Raw genomic sequence first — 15,710 nt, 5'->3', positions numbered from 1 at the left:
GGCATGTGGTGCTGGGGGATTGAACCGCGGTCCCTGTGCTTTGCCAAGCTTGTTCCAAGTAGGTGCTTTAGACCACTGAGCCATCTCCCCAGCCCCGGTTTTTTTTTTTTTTTTTTTTTTGTTTGTTTGTTTGTTTTATTTTTCACTCTCCTATTTCTGCCTTCCAACATGCTGGGATTATAGGTGTGTGCCATCACATGGATTTTTTTTTCAGATTTATTTCTTTGTTTATTTGTTTTTTTCAGTCAGGATCTTGCTCTGTAGTTTAGACTGGTCTTGAACTCATAGTGATTCTCCTGCCTCAGCCTCCTGAATTCTGGGATTAAAGGCATGTACCATGCCTACATGTGTGGGTTCTATATCTTATTTTTGGGTCTGTAGTTGCATGAGATGATTGCTGACGTCCAGCCTAGCTCTACCATCTGGTATGTTATATTTAGCAAGAAATATTAAAGCTGGGAAACCCAATTCGGCTCTTATTTTGCTTTTCATCTTGTCCTGTTTTTGATGGCAGCCTACTAAAAGTTGGCTAACGTAAGACTTATGGATCGTCTGTAGATTCCAATTATCCAAGTTGTTTTGTTTTGTTTGAGACAGAGTCCTACTATGTAGCCCAGGATGGCCTTGAATTTTCAAGCTTTCTACTTGGGCCTCCTGAGTTCTGGCATTATATATGTGCAATACCATTTTTTTGTGTGTGTGTGTTTGTTTGTTTTTGTGGTGTGATCTCACTATGCTGCCTGGGCTGACTTTGAACTCTCGGGCTCAAGAGTTCCTTTGCTTCACCTTCCTTGAGTAGCTGGCATAGCCCTGTGCCACTTGAGCCTGGCTTTTTTTTTTTTTATCTTTTTTTTTTATTTTAGGGAAGGGTATACAGGGTGTTCAGGGTCTCACTACTAGATCGGACTCATAGTGATCCGCCTGTTTACAGCCTCCCAAGAGCTGGTATTACAGGCATGTGCCACCATGCCCAGTCTCAATTGTGGTCTCAGTGTACCCTGGGAGGCCCGGGGCACAGCAGACCTGGGAATTGAACCCCTGGCCCCTGCGCCTGCTTGCAGATGCTTTAATCCATTGAGCTATTTGGCCAGCCCTTTAGCCTGGCTTTTGAGGCTCTGGCTTTCTATCATTGTTTGAATTGCTCCTGAATATACACTTACCTTGCTGAGGAGTATAACTGATTTTTTTTTTAATGTGTGTATGTGGAACCAGGAATTGAACTCAGGCCCTTGTGCTTGCCAGGCAAGTGCTTATTCTACTGAGCCATCTCCCCAGCCCCTATAACTGATTTTAATGAAGTGTCTGAGTAACAGAGAACATTACTGTCTTCTCCGACTGGTAGTAATCCTCCTGTTTTCAGCCTCCCCAGCGCTGGGATTACAGGTGTGGGGCACCATGCCTGCTAGGTCTCCATAGCTGGCTCAGTGTGACCAGGAGTGGGGCTGGAACAGCATATGGTGCCAGGGATGAGCTCTGGTCCCTGCACTGGCCTAAGCAGGTGCTTAGTCCACTGAGGTATCTCACCAGCCCTGTACTTTGCCTTTTAGCTGGGAATCTGAGATGCTTTTGAGCCAGAATTAGTACCTTCAGACTCTGACTTCTGTTCTCCTTAGCCCATCTTTACTCCCTAGGTGTGCTGCTCCCCAGTGCCCACAGCATAAGTAATAACAAACATGCTTCAGATTTTTGTATGTGCGAGACAGTTTTAAATGCATTTCTCTCACAGGAGGCCTGGGGATAGAACCTGAGCTGGCCCTGCCCCAGCTCCTGTGCTGGCCCTGCCCCCGGGGCACACTGAGACTGAAATTGAGACTGGGCATGGTGGCACATGCCTGTAATACCAGCTCTTGGGAGGCTGTAAACAGGCGGATCACTATGAGGCTGATCAAGTAGTGAGACCCTGAACACCCTGTAGACCTTTCCCTAAAATACAAAAAAAAAAAAAAAAAAAGCATTTCTCATTTGAATCTCAAAACTTTCTTTTTTTTTTTTTTTCGTGGAACCAGGGATTGAACTCAGGCCCTCACGCTTGCCAGGGAAGCGCTTATTCCACTGAGCCATCTCCTCAGCCCCATCAAAACCTTCTTATTAAGTAGATAAAATGCTGTTCAATATCCTGACCTGGTAATATTCATGCGTTTGTATACAGTAATTGCTTTCCCTTGAATATGATTTGCCTCTGATAAAGAAGATACATTAAAACTTAGGGGATGTTACCTCTGTGATTGGAATACCAAATACTGTCGCTTCTGTTTTGCTAGTAGACGGTACTGCCTTACTGGTTCACATGTTTTCATGAAACAAGCTGCCATGTTAGAGAGGCACACAGAATAAGGAGCTGAGGCAATGAGTCCAACCGCCCTAGATGAATTGGGTCTTGCCAAGAATTACATGAATGAGCTTGGAAGTGGATTGTTCCCTAGTCAAACTGGCACTTTTTTTTTTTTTTTTTTTGGCGAAACCGGGGATTGAACTCAGGCCCTTGCGCTTGCCAGGGAAGCGCTTATTCCACTGAGCCATCTCCCCAGCCCCTAAACTGGCACTTTGAAGTGCAGCTTGTGACAAACTCTGAACCAGAGGATCCAGTTCAAGTGTGTTCAGACTCTTGACCCACAGAAGCTGAGATAAGCAATGTCGTTTTAAGCTCCTAAGTTTTAGGGTAATATTACATTGGCAATAGCTAATACACTAGATAAATCTAGTTGGCTCCAAGTTCATGCTCTTCACAGTTAATACAGTAGGTTGTTTTTCTCACTGCCCTATCTTGTTTTCAGGTGCAAAGTGACTTCCATTCCTCATTGGATGGCCAACGTAACCTCTACAAAAACTTCTGGCTTTTTTTTTTTTTTTTTTTGGTGGAACCAGGGCTTGAACTCGGGCCCTTATGCCTGCCAGGCAAGTGCTTATTCTACTGAGCCATCTCCCCGGCCTAAACTTCTAGCTTCTTAAGAGCTCTTCTTGTCTCTGAACTTACAGTCCCAGAGCCCAGAAGTTCAATTCCCTTTTTAGTCACTTGCTTTGAAAGTTTAGGAGAGTTGAGCCAATTAGCTAAGTATTCTACCCCTATTTCAACCCCTATCCTTGAATGCTCTTTGTTTTCAGGGTCAGACATCTTTCTTGATTAGGCTGCCTTACTCAAACTCTTACTCAGGGTATCACTATATATTTAGATTAACACTGGAAAGACTAAAATTTTCCTCCTTCAGTATTCTAGCTCTAAAATTTGGAGTGTTGGCCATGTGTGGTGGTACATGAGGCTGAGGCAGGAAGATCACTACAAGTTCACTAGTAGGCCCCTGGTCTGGCAGTACATTATCATTTCCAATCCCCAAGCTGGGCCAGCTGGTCAAGGACATGGAGATCAAGTCCTTGGAGGAAATTTCTCTCTTTTCCCTGTCCATCAAGGGGTCTGAGATGATTGACCTTTTCCTGGGTACATCTCTCAAGGGTGAAGCTCTAAAGATCATGCCCACATAGAAGCAAACTTATGCTGGCCAGCAGACTAGGTTCATGGCATTTGTCACCACTGGGGACTATAATGGTTAAGTTGGTCTGGCTGTGAAGTGCTCCAAGGAGGTAGCCCCTCCCATCCAAGGGGCCATGATCCTGGCCAAGCTTTACACTGTCTCTATGCAGAAAGGTTGATGAGGGAGCAAGAGGACAGGTCCCACACTGTACCTTGCAAGGTGACAGGCCTCTGTGGTTGTGTGTTGATGTGGCTGATCCCTGCATTGTGCCTGTAACCTGTGCCCAGGAATCTGCTGCTGCTGGCATTGATGACTGCTACATCTCTGCCAGAGCCTGCACTGCCAGTTTGGGCAACTTCATGAAGACCATCTGGGATGCCTTCTACAAGACCTACCGCTATCTGATCCCAACCTCTGGAAAGAGACTGTTCATCAAGTCTTACCAGGAATTCACTGACCATCTTGTGAAAACTCACATCTGAGTCTCCATCCAGAGTACTCAAGCTACAACAGTACCTACAACGTAGGGTTTTTGCACAAGAGAAAGTGAACAAAATGTTTGTTTTTTTTTAAATTTATTTTATGTGTGTGTGTGTGTGTGTGTGTGTGTGTCCAGCTCAGCCCACCAGGGGGCGTGGCTGGCTGGCATGTGGTGCTGGGGGATTGAACCATGGTCCCTGTGCTTTGCTAAGCTTGTTCTAAGTAGGTGCTTTAGACCACTGAGCCATCTCACCAGCCCCACAAAATGTTTTTTTAAAAAGTTTTTATCTCCTATATCCTTAAGTAGATAGCTACAGTCTTACTTTATTATATTTGAGGCACTAATCCAGATATTGGAGCTACAGTTAGATCATTCAGTGTCCCCCCTCCCCTTGTTCCTAATTAAAAGTTTCTTTGAGATAGGTTTGGTGGTTTACACCTGTAATCCCAGCATTCTGGGAGACTGAGGCAGGAGGATCACCTGCCTGAGTACTGAGTACTGAGTCTGAGTACTGATTGGGCAATTTAGAGAGTTCCTGTCTCAAAATAAAAATTAAAAAAGGGATAAGAATGTGGAATGATAGTCCTGGGTTCAATCGCCAGTACTTCAAAAAACAAAGCCCTCCCCCCTACAAAAAAAAAAAAAACCCTTACTGTGCCCAGCTAAGATCTTGTTAAATTACTGCAGCTACCGGTGCAGCTCTAAGGAGTAATCCCCTTATAGAAATCCGATGGGGATTCGTCAATGAAAAGAATGTTTCTGGGTGGAAGTCCCACCCACGTGGGAGGAGCAGAAGGCTTCTAGTAGCTTCACAGGTGAGAGGAAGCCCCCTCCCTTCTCAGAGTTAAACCTCAATTGTGGGCGGAACTGCATTCAATCTGGCACGTAGGGAAAGCGAAAGGGAACTCCGCCTTCTACGTGCTCGTGAGGGGCGGGTCGGGGGACTGGGCGTGAATTGATTGGCTAGGAGGCGGGGCGTCACGGGCGGCTCCGCCCAGGCGCTCACTAGGATCCCGGGTGGATTGACGGGTGGGATCTCCAGGCGATCCAGACGCCTGGCCATGGCGCCTCAAAGCCGCGCCCAGTCTCCCGCTTGCCATCCGGTCCTCAGCGCGCGCTCTTGACTTTGCTCACACACTGAGAACTCTGGCGGGTCAGAGGTAGCAGCGGGACGCTGCCTGCGACGAGGACCATGAGGAGCGCCCAGACCCGCGGGGCCGATAGTAGCAGCCGCCACGGCACCTGCTGAGAGAGGAGGGAGCGGCCCGGTGCGGCTCGCGCTCGCCTCGCCATGTCGCTGCTCTGCGTGCGTGGTGAGTGCGGGGACGGGGTGGGGAAGTGGGGTCGCCAAGGGGTTACCACAGGTTTCCAGTTAGCAACCAGTTTCACCGCTCCCAAACTTCACTTCGCGTCGTGCCTTGGGGGGCCAATTATGTTAATCGTTTGTAAACATTTCAAGTTTTCCACCCCCCCTTCTCCCGCCTCCGCCGAGGGACTCGTCCCTCTCTCTGTGCGGGTAGTCGTGGGACAGAGTTGTTACCTGGCAGACCTAGATCCTGGCAAAAACGGCGACTGGGTTCTCTAGTGAGAGTGGATGAGCTAGGAGAAGGCAGATGGTTTGGTACCTCCCATTCTTCTCCATGCTTAGTGGCAGGTTCTTTTCGATCAGTCTCTCTTAGTGGAAGAGCAGCCACAGGCTCTCTTGTAGTGTATTTCTTCATTTGCATCTCTCTATTGCTTGTCTTCTATCCTGCTCCTTTCCTGAACCCCAGCTTGTAGTCTAGGCGAAATTACTCTCATATTCCGCTTGGAAGGGTGTGTTGATAAACTCCCTTTGGGAGCAGAGCATAGAGGCATGATGTACTTTATTAATTATTTTAGCTTTCACCTAGTAACTCAACGTGAAGGACATTTATTGTTTTTTTTTCTCTGAGGACCTGTGACCCATCTAAGATGAAATCTTAAAGCTCAAAGTTTGGATTTTAAGATGAGGTATGATGTTTGGACCAGCCTCTCTGTGGATAGAGACTTTCTTGTTTTGTAGTATTCCCAGTGCTTGATTTAGGAGAAACTCAGTGCTGGTTTTGAATGAATGCAAGGACAGTGATTTTAGAAAGATTATCTGATCAGAAAAAGCAGTGTTTAGATTACTGGTTGAATTTGATCTTCAGAAATTCGGGTTACAGCCTATCAGATCCGTATTTAGCAAGATGGGATAAGGACAATAATGCTTGATTGTGAGAGAGCATTTATCCTCTAAACCCTCACTGGCGCTTTTTCCTGACACCTTTTACTAGATAGTTAAGAGTTCATGTTTCTTTTGGCTGTTCAGATAAGAGGCACTGTTGTTTGTGATATCTCTGATAACGGTGTTTTTCCCAGCTGCTGGCAAATGGAACTGCTTGGCCCTGTTCTCTTCCACTGTTTTGTTAAATCGGCATTAACCCAAAATGGGATTTGGTAATTTCCGGGGATTATTAGACACAGTTTTTCTTCTTTTATGGTTGATTTTTCATTAATGAGAATTTTGCTTTGGTTTTAGTAAGACATTTTCCCTGAGCAGCTGGGAGTTTATTTATTGCTTTAGATCCCTACTGCTGAGTAGCAGGATTTGGGAGAGGTTGGGTTTTGTAATGTCTTTGGACAATTTGTTAATTCTCTCCTGCCACACCATTTTACTGAGCTAGAAAGACTCTTTAGGCAAAGAGCACTTTTAAAGTAAATTCCTATTTAGCTGAATTTAAAAAACTTAAAAAGACTTTAGTTATTTTCATTTGTTTAAATACTGGCAGCTTTCCTTGTCTGGAAATACTGTCGTCTGGCTCACCTTTTCCTATTTATTTGTTGTGATTCTGAGGATTGAACCTAGGGTGTCAGGCATGCTATTCTGAGCTACATCCTATTTTTCTTTCCCTTTTAATGTTTTGAACCTAGGAGAATGGAGACCAACAGGTCCTTATCTTTTGTTTTTTTTTTTTTAAATTTATTTATTTATTTGTGTGTGTGTGTGTTTGTGTGTGTGTGGCCAGCTCAGCCCACCAGGGGGCGGGGCTGGCTAGCATGTGGTGCTGGGGGATTGAACCGCGGTCCCTGTGCTTTGCTAAGCTTGTTCTAAGTAGGTGCTTTAGACCACTGAGCCATCTCACCAGCCCCGAACAGGTCCTTATCTTTTGAATAAAGATCCTAATAATTCTAACTACTGGGGGCTAGGAAGATAGCTCAGTAGAATAAGTGCTTCCCTGGTGAGCACAAGGGCCTGAGTTCAATCCCCAGTTCCGGAAAAAAAAAAAAAAAATTAACTACTGAAGCAAGCAGTTATTCAAAGACAAAATATTCCTCCTGGCAAAACTTGCAGAAAGAGGATAAAAGGAACCTAAAACACCGTGTCTTGCCTTATTATTTGACAGTAGGAATCTTGCCAGCCAGTTGATGGTCCTTTTGTCCATTCAGATAAAGTCTTGATGTGGTAAAGCACAGTTCTGCCAGAAGCCCTGATGCCACCCTGGCACCAATTAGTGCTGGATTCTGTCCAACAACACTGCTGGCTGCTGTTACTGACACTCTGAATGTAGTCTGATAGTGATATTTTATAACGATGTATTTCAGTTCATCTTGGAGTAGAATGAGATAGTTTTTTTCATAGAGTTCAAGTAACAGTTAACTTGATGTGGAAATTGATAAACTGATACTAATTTAATCATCTCCAAATATTTATTTATTTATTTATTTATTTATTTTTGTGGTACCGGGGAGGTGAACTCAGAACCTTGTGCTTGCCAGGCAGGTGCTTAAGCTGCTGCTATCTCCCTGGACCCCCAAATATTTTTTAAATTTTTGGCAGAACCAGGGATTGAACTCAGGCCCTTGCATTTGCCAGGCAAGTGCTTATTCTACTGAGCTATCTCCCTGACCCCAAATATTTTTATTTATAACCATTTTTATTTAAAACCATTTCCTTAGTCACTCTTCAATTGTGCCTTATTGACTACAGGTTAAATGTTCTCAACATTCTGACTCCAACCCTCCTTTTTGGCTCTATATTTTCGCCTGTGTGTACACAGATACTTTGCTTCTGTACTGACTTTGTTCATTCCTGCCTTTGTTTTGTCCTGAAATTCTCTTTCCATATTTTTGGCTCATCTAAAACATATTCTTGTTGCTGGGCACATTTATGCACACCTGTAATCTCAGCTACTTGGGCTGAGGCAGAAGGACCACCAAATTCAAAACTAGCCCTGATGGCTCACACCTGTAATCCCAGCTCTCTGAGACCAATCTAGGCTACATAGTGAGTTCAAAGCTAGCCTGAATTGCATTGTGAGACCTAGTTTAAAGAAACCAAACCAAACAAAACACAAAACTAGCCCAAGCATTTTTTTTTTTTTTTTTTTTGTCAGAACTAGGGATTGAACTCAGGCCCTTGAGCTTTCCAGGCAAGCAGGCTGGGCTGGGTGTGGTGGTGTATGCCTATAATCCCAGCATTCAGGAGGCTGAGGCAGGAGAATTGTGAGTTTGATTTGTATTTTTTTTTTGGTGGAACTGGGGATTGAACTCAGGCCTTGCGCTTGTCAGGGAAGCGCTTATTCTACTGAGCTATCTCCCAGGCCCCCAAGAATTGTGAGTTTGAGATCCAGTTTGTGCTACAAAGTGAGCTTAAGGCCAACCTGAACTGCAAAGTGAGACCTTGTTGTCTAAAAAAGAAAAAAAGTGCTCAAGATGTTGCTTATTGGTTCAGTGCTTGCTTAGCAGTTCCTAAATTGAATCCTGACCCTTCTTCCTCCAAGTATTCATTCTTTTCCAATTTAAAGTGTACCTATTTGTTGTTGAAAATTTCTTCAGTTCCACAGTCTACAGAGATCTCATCTTTAAACTCATAGAACACTTGTGGTCTGAACAATGCTATTAATTTAGCAATAAATCATATTGACTTGCACATAAATCAAATTGTTATGCTTATGGGACCCAGGCAGAGGAGGCACTAGCACCAGCCAGATCAGATCTGATCTGGAATTATGGTAAACTGGGTATTTCCTTTTTTTTATTTTTTTTATTTTTTAAATTTTTTTAAAATTTTTTTTTATTTATTATTTGAGAGAGAGAGAGAGAGAGAGAGAGAGAGTGTGTGTGTGTGTGTGTGTGTGTGTGGTGTGTGTGTGTGGCCCGCTCAGCCCACCAGGGGGCGGGGCCGGCTGGAATGTGGTGCTGGGGGATTGAACCGCGGTCCCTGATGCCTTGCCAAGCTTGTTCTAAGTAGGTGCTTTAGACCACTGAGCCATCTCTCCAGCCCCTGGGTATTTCCTTTTAAGAGGTACATTGAGACCTAGGATTAGTCTTGGAGAAAATTTATTTTTTGAAGAAAATAGACTAACGGAGGCTATAGAAACCTTTTGAAGAACATGGGAAGTTTAGTTATGAGAATGTTAAGAGGGAGAAGATCATAAATAGTAGATGAAAAGAACCTAAAAGGGTTCAATCCCTGGCACCACATGCTTCATGGGCCCTGTCCCTGGCGGCAGGTGCCCTGAGCCAGAGCCAGCCATCAAGATCAGATGTGGTGGTGCAGGCCTGCATCCCACAGCTGGGGAGGCTGAAAACAGGAGAATCACTATGAGTCTAAGCTGTGTAGAAAAGAGCTTAGCAAAACAGTTGCTGTCTTACTTTCCTGTTGCTGGAACAAAATATGTGGTACCCACAACTGAAAGGAGGCGAGGTTTTGGCTTGTGGCTTGAGTGCGTGGTCAGCTGGCTCCAAAGCAGAAACAGGATGGTGGCCAGGAAGGAGTGCCGAGGGAGGCACCCTGGAGGGAGAGAGCCCCTTACTGGTTACATCCCCAGTGACCTGACTCTTTGGACCAGGCTCCACTTCCTAACAGAATGTTCAGCTATGAGTGCATCACTAAATCAAATCCACTGATGAGTATTTCACCCCCAGTATCCAGTCACTTTCCCAAAGCTCAGCCTCTGAACCCATGAGACTTCTGGGGGGCATTCTAGATCTAAACCATAATAGTGATGTTGTCATGTCCTTACTCCAGAGGGTAAAAGTGAGACAGGTGGACTAATGGTTTAAAATGATAGGAAGTTGGATTTTAGCTTATTATAAAGAAGAATTAGTTTGTTTGTGATAGGGTCTCACTATGTAATTCAGGTTGCTTTTGAACTCAGTGATCCTCCTGCCTCAGCTTTTTGAGTGCTGGGGTTACAGGTGTGGGCCACTCTACCTTGTTGTAAAAATGAATCCAAACAGTTAGAGTTCTTAATGAATGTCATAGCCAGACTATTTACGAGAATTTTTTTGACACTGTAAGCAGATGTTGAATGATGGTGAAGGTGTTCTAAAAGGAATGTCACCCATTGTTCCATTGTTTGGGTTGTTAAGCTTGATTCTTTTTTTCTAGTTTCTTTTTCTTTTTTTTTTTTCCTGGTACTGGCCAGTGAATATAGGGATTGCCGAGTTATATCTCCAGCTATTTTGTTTAGCTTAATTTTGAGACAGTGTCCTGTTAGATCGCAGAGGATAGCCTCCTGTTTGAGCTTCCAGAGTTGCTGGCATTAGAGCATGGGCCACCACCCTAGCCTTTGACTTGTTTTGGCACAGCTTTACTTAATAATTATATCACAGTATTTTGCTTCCTTAGGAATCAGTACTGGGCCAGGGAGATGGCTCAGTAGGATAAGCGCTTCCCTGGCAAGCACCAAGGGTCTGAGTTCAATCCCCGGTTCCGTAAAAAAAAAAAAAAAAAAAGGAATCAGTACTACAGGACAACTACAGTAAATTAAATTAGGAATTTTCTATAACTTTCATTGTTCTGGTGTTCATGACAAAATTTCTCTAAGCATTTTGGGAATTCAGCCTTTCCATAATATTTCTTTGTAATGCTCACAGTGTTTATAACAGTGCTTATGTAATTGAGCTATGAATTTTCTTTCCCTTTACTTGAACCAGCATTGGCCACACTTGACTTGTTGTAAGAAACAGTTTGGAGGATTTAAAAATATAATATATGGCTAATGAAATACATTTTAGAAGGTACAGAATACCCAGCCGGTGATATAGCTCAATGGCATAGCACCTGCCTGGCAAGCATGAGGTTGTGAGTTTGATCCCTGGATTGCAATCCCCCTGTCTGTTTCCCAATTCCTAGGATTATGGACATGCGCTACCACACCCAGCCAATCATCAACCCTTAACAAAAGTTTTTTTTTTTTTTTTTTTTTTTTTTCCAGAAGCAGGGATTGAACTCAGGCACTTGCGCTTGCCAGGGAAGTGCTTATTCCACTGAGCCAGCTCACCAGCCCCAAGTTTTTGTTTTTTGAGATGAGGTTTTTAGGCTGGCTCTAACTTGAGAATTTTCTGTTTCAGCTTCCCACAGTTCTGGAATTACAGTAAAACTTACGTATATATTTCGCTGTTACCTCATGTAATTCTTTAAGTAGTGTTATATTGATTGATAATCAGAATTATTTATTTATGTATGTGGTACAGGGTCTTGCTATGCAGCTCGGATTTGTAGTGATCCTCCTATCTCAGCCTCCCCAGTGCTGGATTATAGACATGTGCCACCATGTCTGGTTCTGGTGGCTGGAATGGTGGCAGGGTGGTATTGGGAATTGAACCCGGTTTCTTGTGTTTGCCAGATAGGTGCTTAGACCGCTGAGCTCTTTCCCTGCCCCCCAGGATTATTTTTAATGAACAATGTTACAGTGAACATTCTCACAAGTGGTTATTATTTTTGATAATTTCTGTTTAGTGTTACACCTGAACTTTGTGGTTTGATCCTTGGATCTATTAGCAAAGACAAATCAAATGCTTCAGGGTCTCAAATGAATATGCTGTCTTAAAGCAGGTCCTTCCCTAAAAGATCAGGTCATATTTTATGCTTAAGACTCTATTTTTACAAACTTTACCTGTGATTTCCTTGTATTTTTTTCTTCTTTCCTTTCACTTTCTTCCTTCCTTCCCTTTCTCTCTCTCTTTCTTTTTGTGATACTGAGGATCGAACCCAAGACCTTTGCACTGAACTACACAGGGTCTTGCTAAGTCACTAAATTGCCTGGGTTGGGTTTAAATTTATGATCCTTCTGCCTCAGACTCTCGGAGTGCTGGGATTACAGGCATGTGTCTCTATGCCTGGCTTATTACTTATCTCTCTCTGTGTGTGTGTGTGTGTGTGTGTATGTGTGTGTTACAGGGGGTAATTGGGACTGAACCCAGGGCATTCCACTGACATGTATTCCTTATATATATTTTTTTATTTTTTATTTTTCAGTTTAAGGAAAGTTTCGATTAGGTCACTAAATTGCCCAGGCCAGATTTGAATTTATCTTTCTGTCTCATCTTCCCACTTGCATTTTAAAATGAAACAAAACTTTGTTACTAGTGATCCTAACTATATCAAGTTTATTTATGTTGTAACTTGCTCTTAAAAAAAGTTTAATAAAAAAAAAAAAAGTTTAATAGTCAGTGGCATAAGCACCTGCCTGGAAAGTGCAAGGTCCTGAGTACAATTTCCCTGTATCCCAAAAAAAAAAAAAAAAAAAAGTGTAAAATTATCTTACAGGACATAGTGGTGCATGCCTGTAATCGCAGTATTTGGGAGACTGAGAGAGAAGGATTGTTCCAGGTTCAGGCTCAGTCTGGGCTGCAAAGTAAGCTCAAGGCCAGCCAGAACTGCATAGCAAGACCCTGTCTTAAAAAAAAAAAAAAAAAAAGTTTAGCATGATTTATTATCATTAATCAGCCATCTGGTTAATTGAAAAGAGTACTGCTGGGAAACTCTTAGAAGGTGAACTTTAATGGCTCAAGTACTTATAGGTCATTCAGGACACATATTAATTGCAGGTCCAGAAAGCTCTAAGATATGTTTTGTTTTACGGCCACTGCGGCAAGTAGGAGTGGTTAATGATTTTAGAGTTTCCAATCATAAGGATATTGGTTAAGTATTTTTCATCTCTAACCTTCCTGCCCCCAACATTATTGTCCTCTACCACAGCTCCTTTCCCCGACATCATGGTTCTGGTGGTCTCTGTCCTTCCAAGCAGAGTTGCTACTGGGTTTCTTTCACTTAACTATGGTAGTCGGAAGTTGATTGTGCCTTAGTCTGAGCCAGCAGGAGTCCGGGAGGAAAGGACCAATTTCCTCTGGTATGCTTATTATCATACACTTTCTTCTAAGCAGTGTAGGCTCTAATTTCTCAATTTCTAAAATTGCAGTCTCTGTAAATTGGGCTCTTTAGGCAGGTATACTAAGCTTTTAATCTTATTTACTGGTGCTACATGTTTCAGAGTTTGTTGTATGAGTTTGTTTAAAGTTTGGGGCTGTATAACAATAGTAAATATTTGTTGAGTACCTTCTCTATGTTTGTTTATGATACAGATCTATGTTAGATAAGTGGCCCCAACTCTACATAGGTTTTATTTGATTTTATTTTTTGTACCAGGGATCAAACTCAGGACCCTGTGCTTGTCAGGCAGGCACTTATCTACAAAGATTCTAAAAATGTCTCTTATCCTACAAACCCAAAGAAAATATTTAATACAGTTAGGTCTGATTTGATGTAAGTAGAATAAATTCCCCCTACAATGGGGCAATAACTGCACTGTCTTTTCCAACTTTTGTTTTTATAGTGCTGGGGATTAAAGTTAGGGCCTTTACACTGAATTGCACTTTTAGCCCTTTTTATATTTTTGAAATGGGGTTTTGCTAAATTGCCTAGGCTATATTCTAACTTGTGATCCTCTTGCCTCAGCCTGGAGACCAAACCTAGGGTGTTCACATTGAACTACATCTCTACCTCCTTTTTTGTTTTATGCTTTTGTTGATACTGGCTACTGAACCCATGGTTTACCTGAACCCAGACCTGTTTTAAAATTCTGTGGCAGGGTCTCACTAAGTCACTAAGCTACCCAGTCACTAAGTCACTTAGATTGCCTAACTTGGTAATCCTTTTACCTCAGCCTCCCAGAGTGCAGTGCTGGAATTTATAGGCATGTACCACCATGCTGTGCCTGGACCATCTTTATTAAAAGTCAGAGAAGAGGGGCTGGTGAGATGGCTCAGTGGTCTAAAGCATCTACTTAGAACAAGCTTAGCAAAGCACAGGGACTGCGGTTCAGTCCCCCAGCACCACATGCCAGCCAGCCCCGCCCCCTGGTGGGCTGAGGTGCCCCCCCCACAAATAAAAATTAAAAAAAAAAGTCAGAGAAGATTTGCTATTTGCAGATTTTGAAATTTTTTTTTTTTTAATTGCTGGGGAGTGTGATAATATATGCCTGTAGTTCCAGCTCACTGAGAGGTAGAGGTGGGAGGATCACTTGCTTGGGCAACATAGTGGGTGAGACCTACTTTTAATAATAAGCAAACAAGAAACAAACAAACAAACCAACCCCTTTTTTATTGCCTTAACATATGTACAGAAAAGTAAGCATCTGAAGTATATAGCTCACTGAATTATCACAAAGCAAGCACACTCCTATGGTATCACCCAGTTCAAGAATTGAACATTACCAACACTCCAGAAGCCCACCTGAACCTTCATCCAGTCATTACCCCATCCTTCCTTCCAAAGGTAATCGCTCTTTAGACTCTAACACCACAGATTTGTTTTGTTCTTTTGAAACTGCCTAGCTCTGTAATTGCTTCATGGCTTTGTAATTACCTTCTCGACCCCTGGAACCACAAACTGAACATGTAGGATGCCTGATTGTACCATTGTACCAAGCTTCAAGAACTGATGATCATTAATCTACCCTTGTAACCAGTGATCTCACCCTGCTAGAGAGCCTGGAAAACTGCCAGGCTGTGCTGTCTCGCCTTTGTACCTCCTTTGTACCTCTTGCTGTGCATCATATGAAAGCCCTAGACCACCAGAGATTGGGGCCTGATATTCTGGAAATGATCCTGATCAATTCCTGTTGAGGTAAATAAATCTGTCTCCAAATCTTGGGTGTTGTTTCAGTGTTTCTGCTTGTGGTTGCAATAGCAGGAGTGATTTAGATTGAATTGAAGTTTTCTTCATGAGTTTTTGGCTGTGAAATCTGTTTTTCCAGAAGTCTTAGAAGAATCTATGTTCTTTTGTATATAATACCTAGAGGTAGCTACTTTGTATAGAAAGGTTGCCTAACAAGCCAGTGCATTTCCTGCTTTGTTTTGATCTGTTGTCTTGTGATTACTGGGAAATGGAATAAAAATGTGGGCATATTGTTTGGCAGAAAGTTAGACAATAGCAGGTTTGGACACAGGTGACTGGAAACTACTTGAAAAGCAAAGAAGACATGAATTATCTGTTTTCTCTTTTTTTCTTTCAATCCCTTAATCATTATAGCTAAAACCCACACAACCTCTGGTTTCAAATTTTAGCTCAAGAAAATATAACATCCTCTGATTATGCAGATGAAGGCTAGAGCCCCTGTAAAGTCCAGAGTACAGGTAAAAGTGAAAAAAACCTCAAGGCCTCAAAACTAACTAACCAGAAAACACCACCTGTGGAGTAAACAAGAACCTCCTAGGTTAACACAACCCATTCTCCTTGTGAAAGAACAGTGACCTTGAAGAAGGAAAGGATAGTCCTTAAAAGACCAATTTAGTGATAGAAATGTAGCCTATAGGGCCCATTCAGTGTAATTGTCATCTTGGTGGTTGCTCACCTTCATGCCTGAAGGTGTGTTCTCTTTCTCATTCAGAAAATCCATCATTTTGCAACAAACTCTACCTATATTCTGTATGATGGTCTGTGTATCTTATCTGAAATCTTTTTTTTTTTT

At 42.8% G+C, this 15,710-nt stretch overlaps 1 protein-coding gene across 5 annotated transcripts in view; it reads left to right on the top strand.

The window, feature by feature from the left end:
• Positions 1 to 4,975: 4,975 nt before the first annotated feature.
• Unc13b (unc-13 homolog B) overlaps positions 4,976 to 15,710 on the top strand; it is a 273,280-nt gene continuing 262,545 nt past the window's right edge. For all 5 annotated transcript variants that reach the window (XM_023715882.1, XM_023715883.1, XM_023715881.1 and 2 more), the window contains exon 1: positions 4,976 to 5,261. In XM_023715882.1, coding sequence (XP_023571650.1) covers positions 5,240 to 5,261 — 22 coding nt within the window. In that variant the 5' untranslated portion in view covers positions 4,976 to 5,239. The remainder of the gene's footprint in view (positions 5,262 to 15,710) is intronic.

This window comes from Octodon degus, unplaced genomic scaffold (assembly GCF_000260255.1).
Source record: "Octodon degus isolate 3935 unplaced genomic scaffold, OctDeg1.0 scaffold00045, whole genome shotgun sequence".
Classification (NCBI taxonomy): domain Eukaryota; kingdom Metazoa; phylum Chordata; class Mammalia; order Rodentia; family Octodontidae; genus Octodon; species Octodon degus.
The sequence above is the reverse complement of the archived record's forward strand: the minus strand, read 5'-3'. Positions and strand labels throughout refer to the sequence as shown.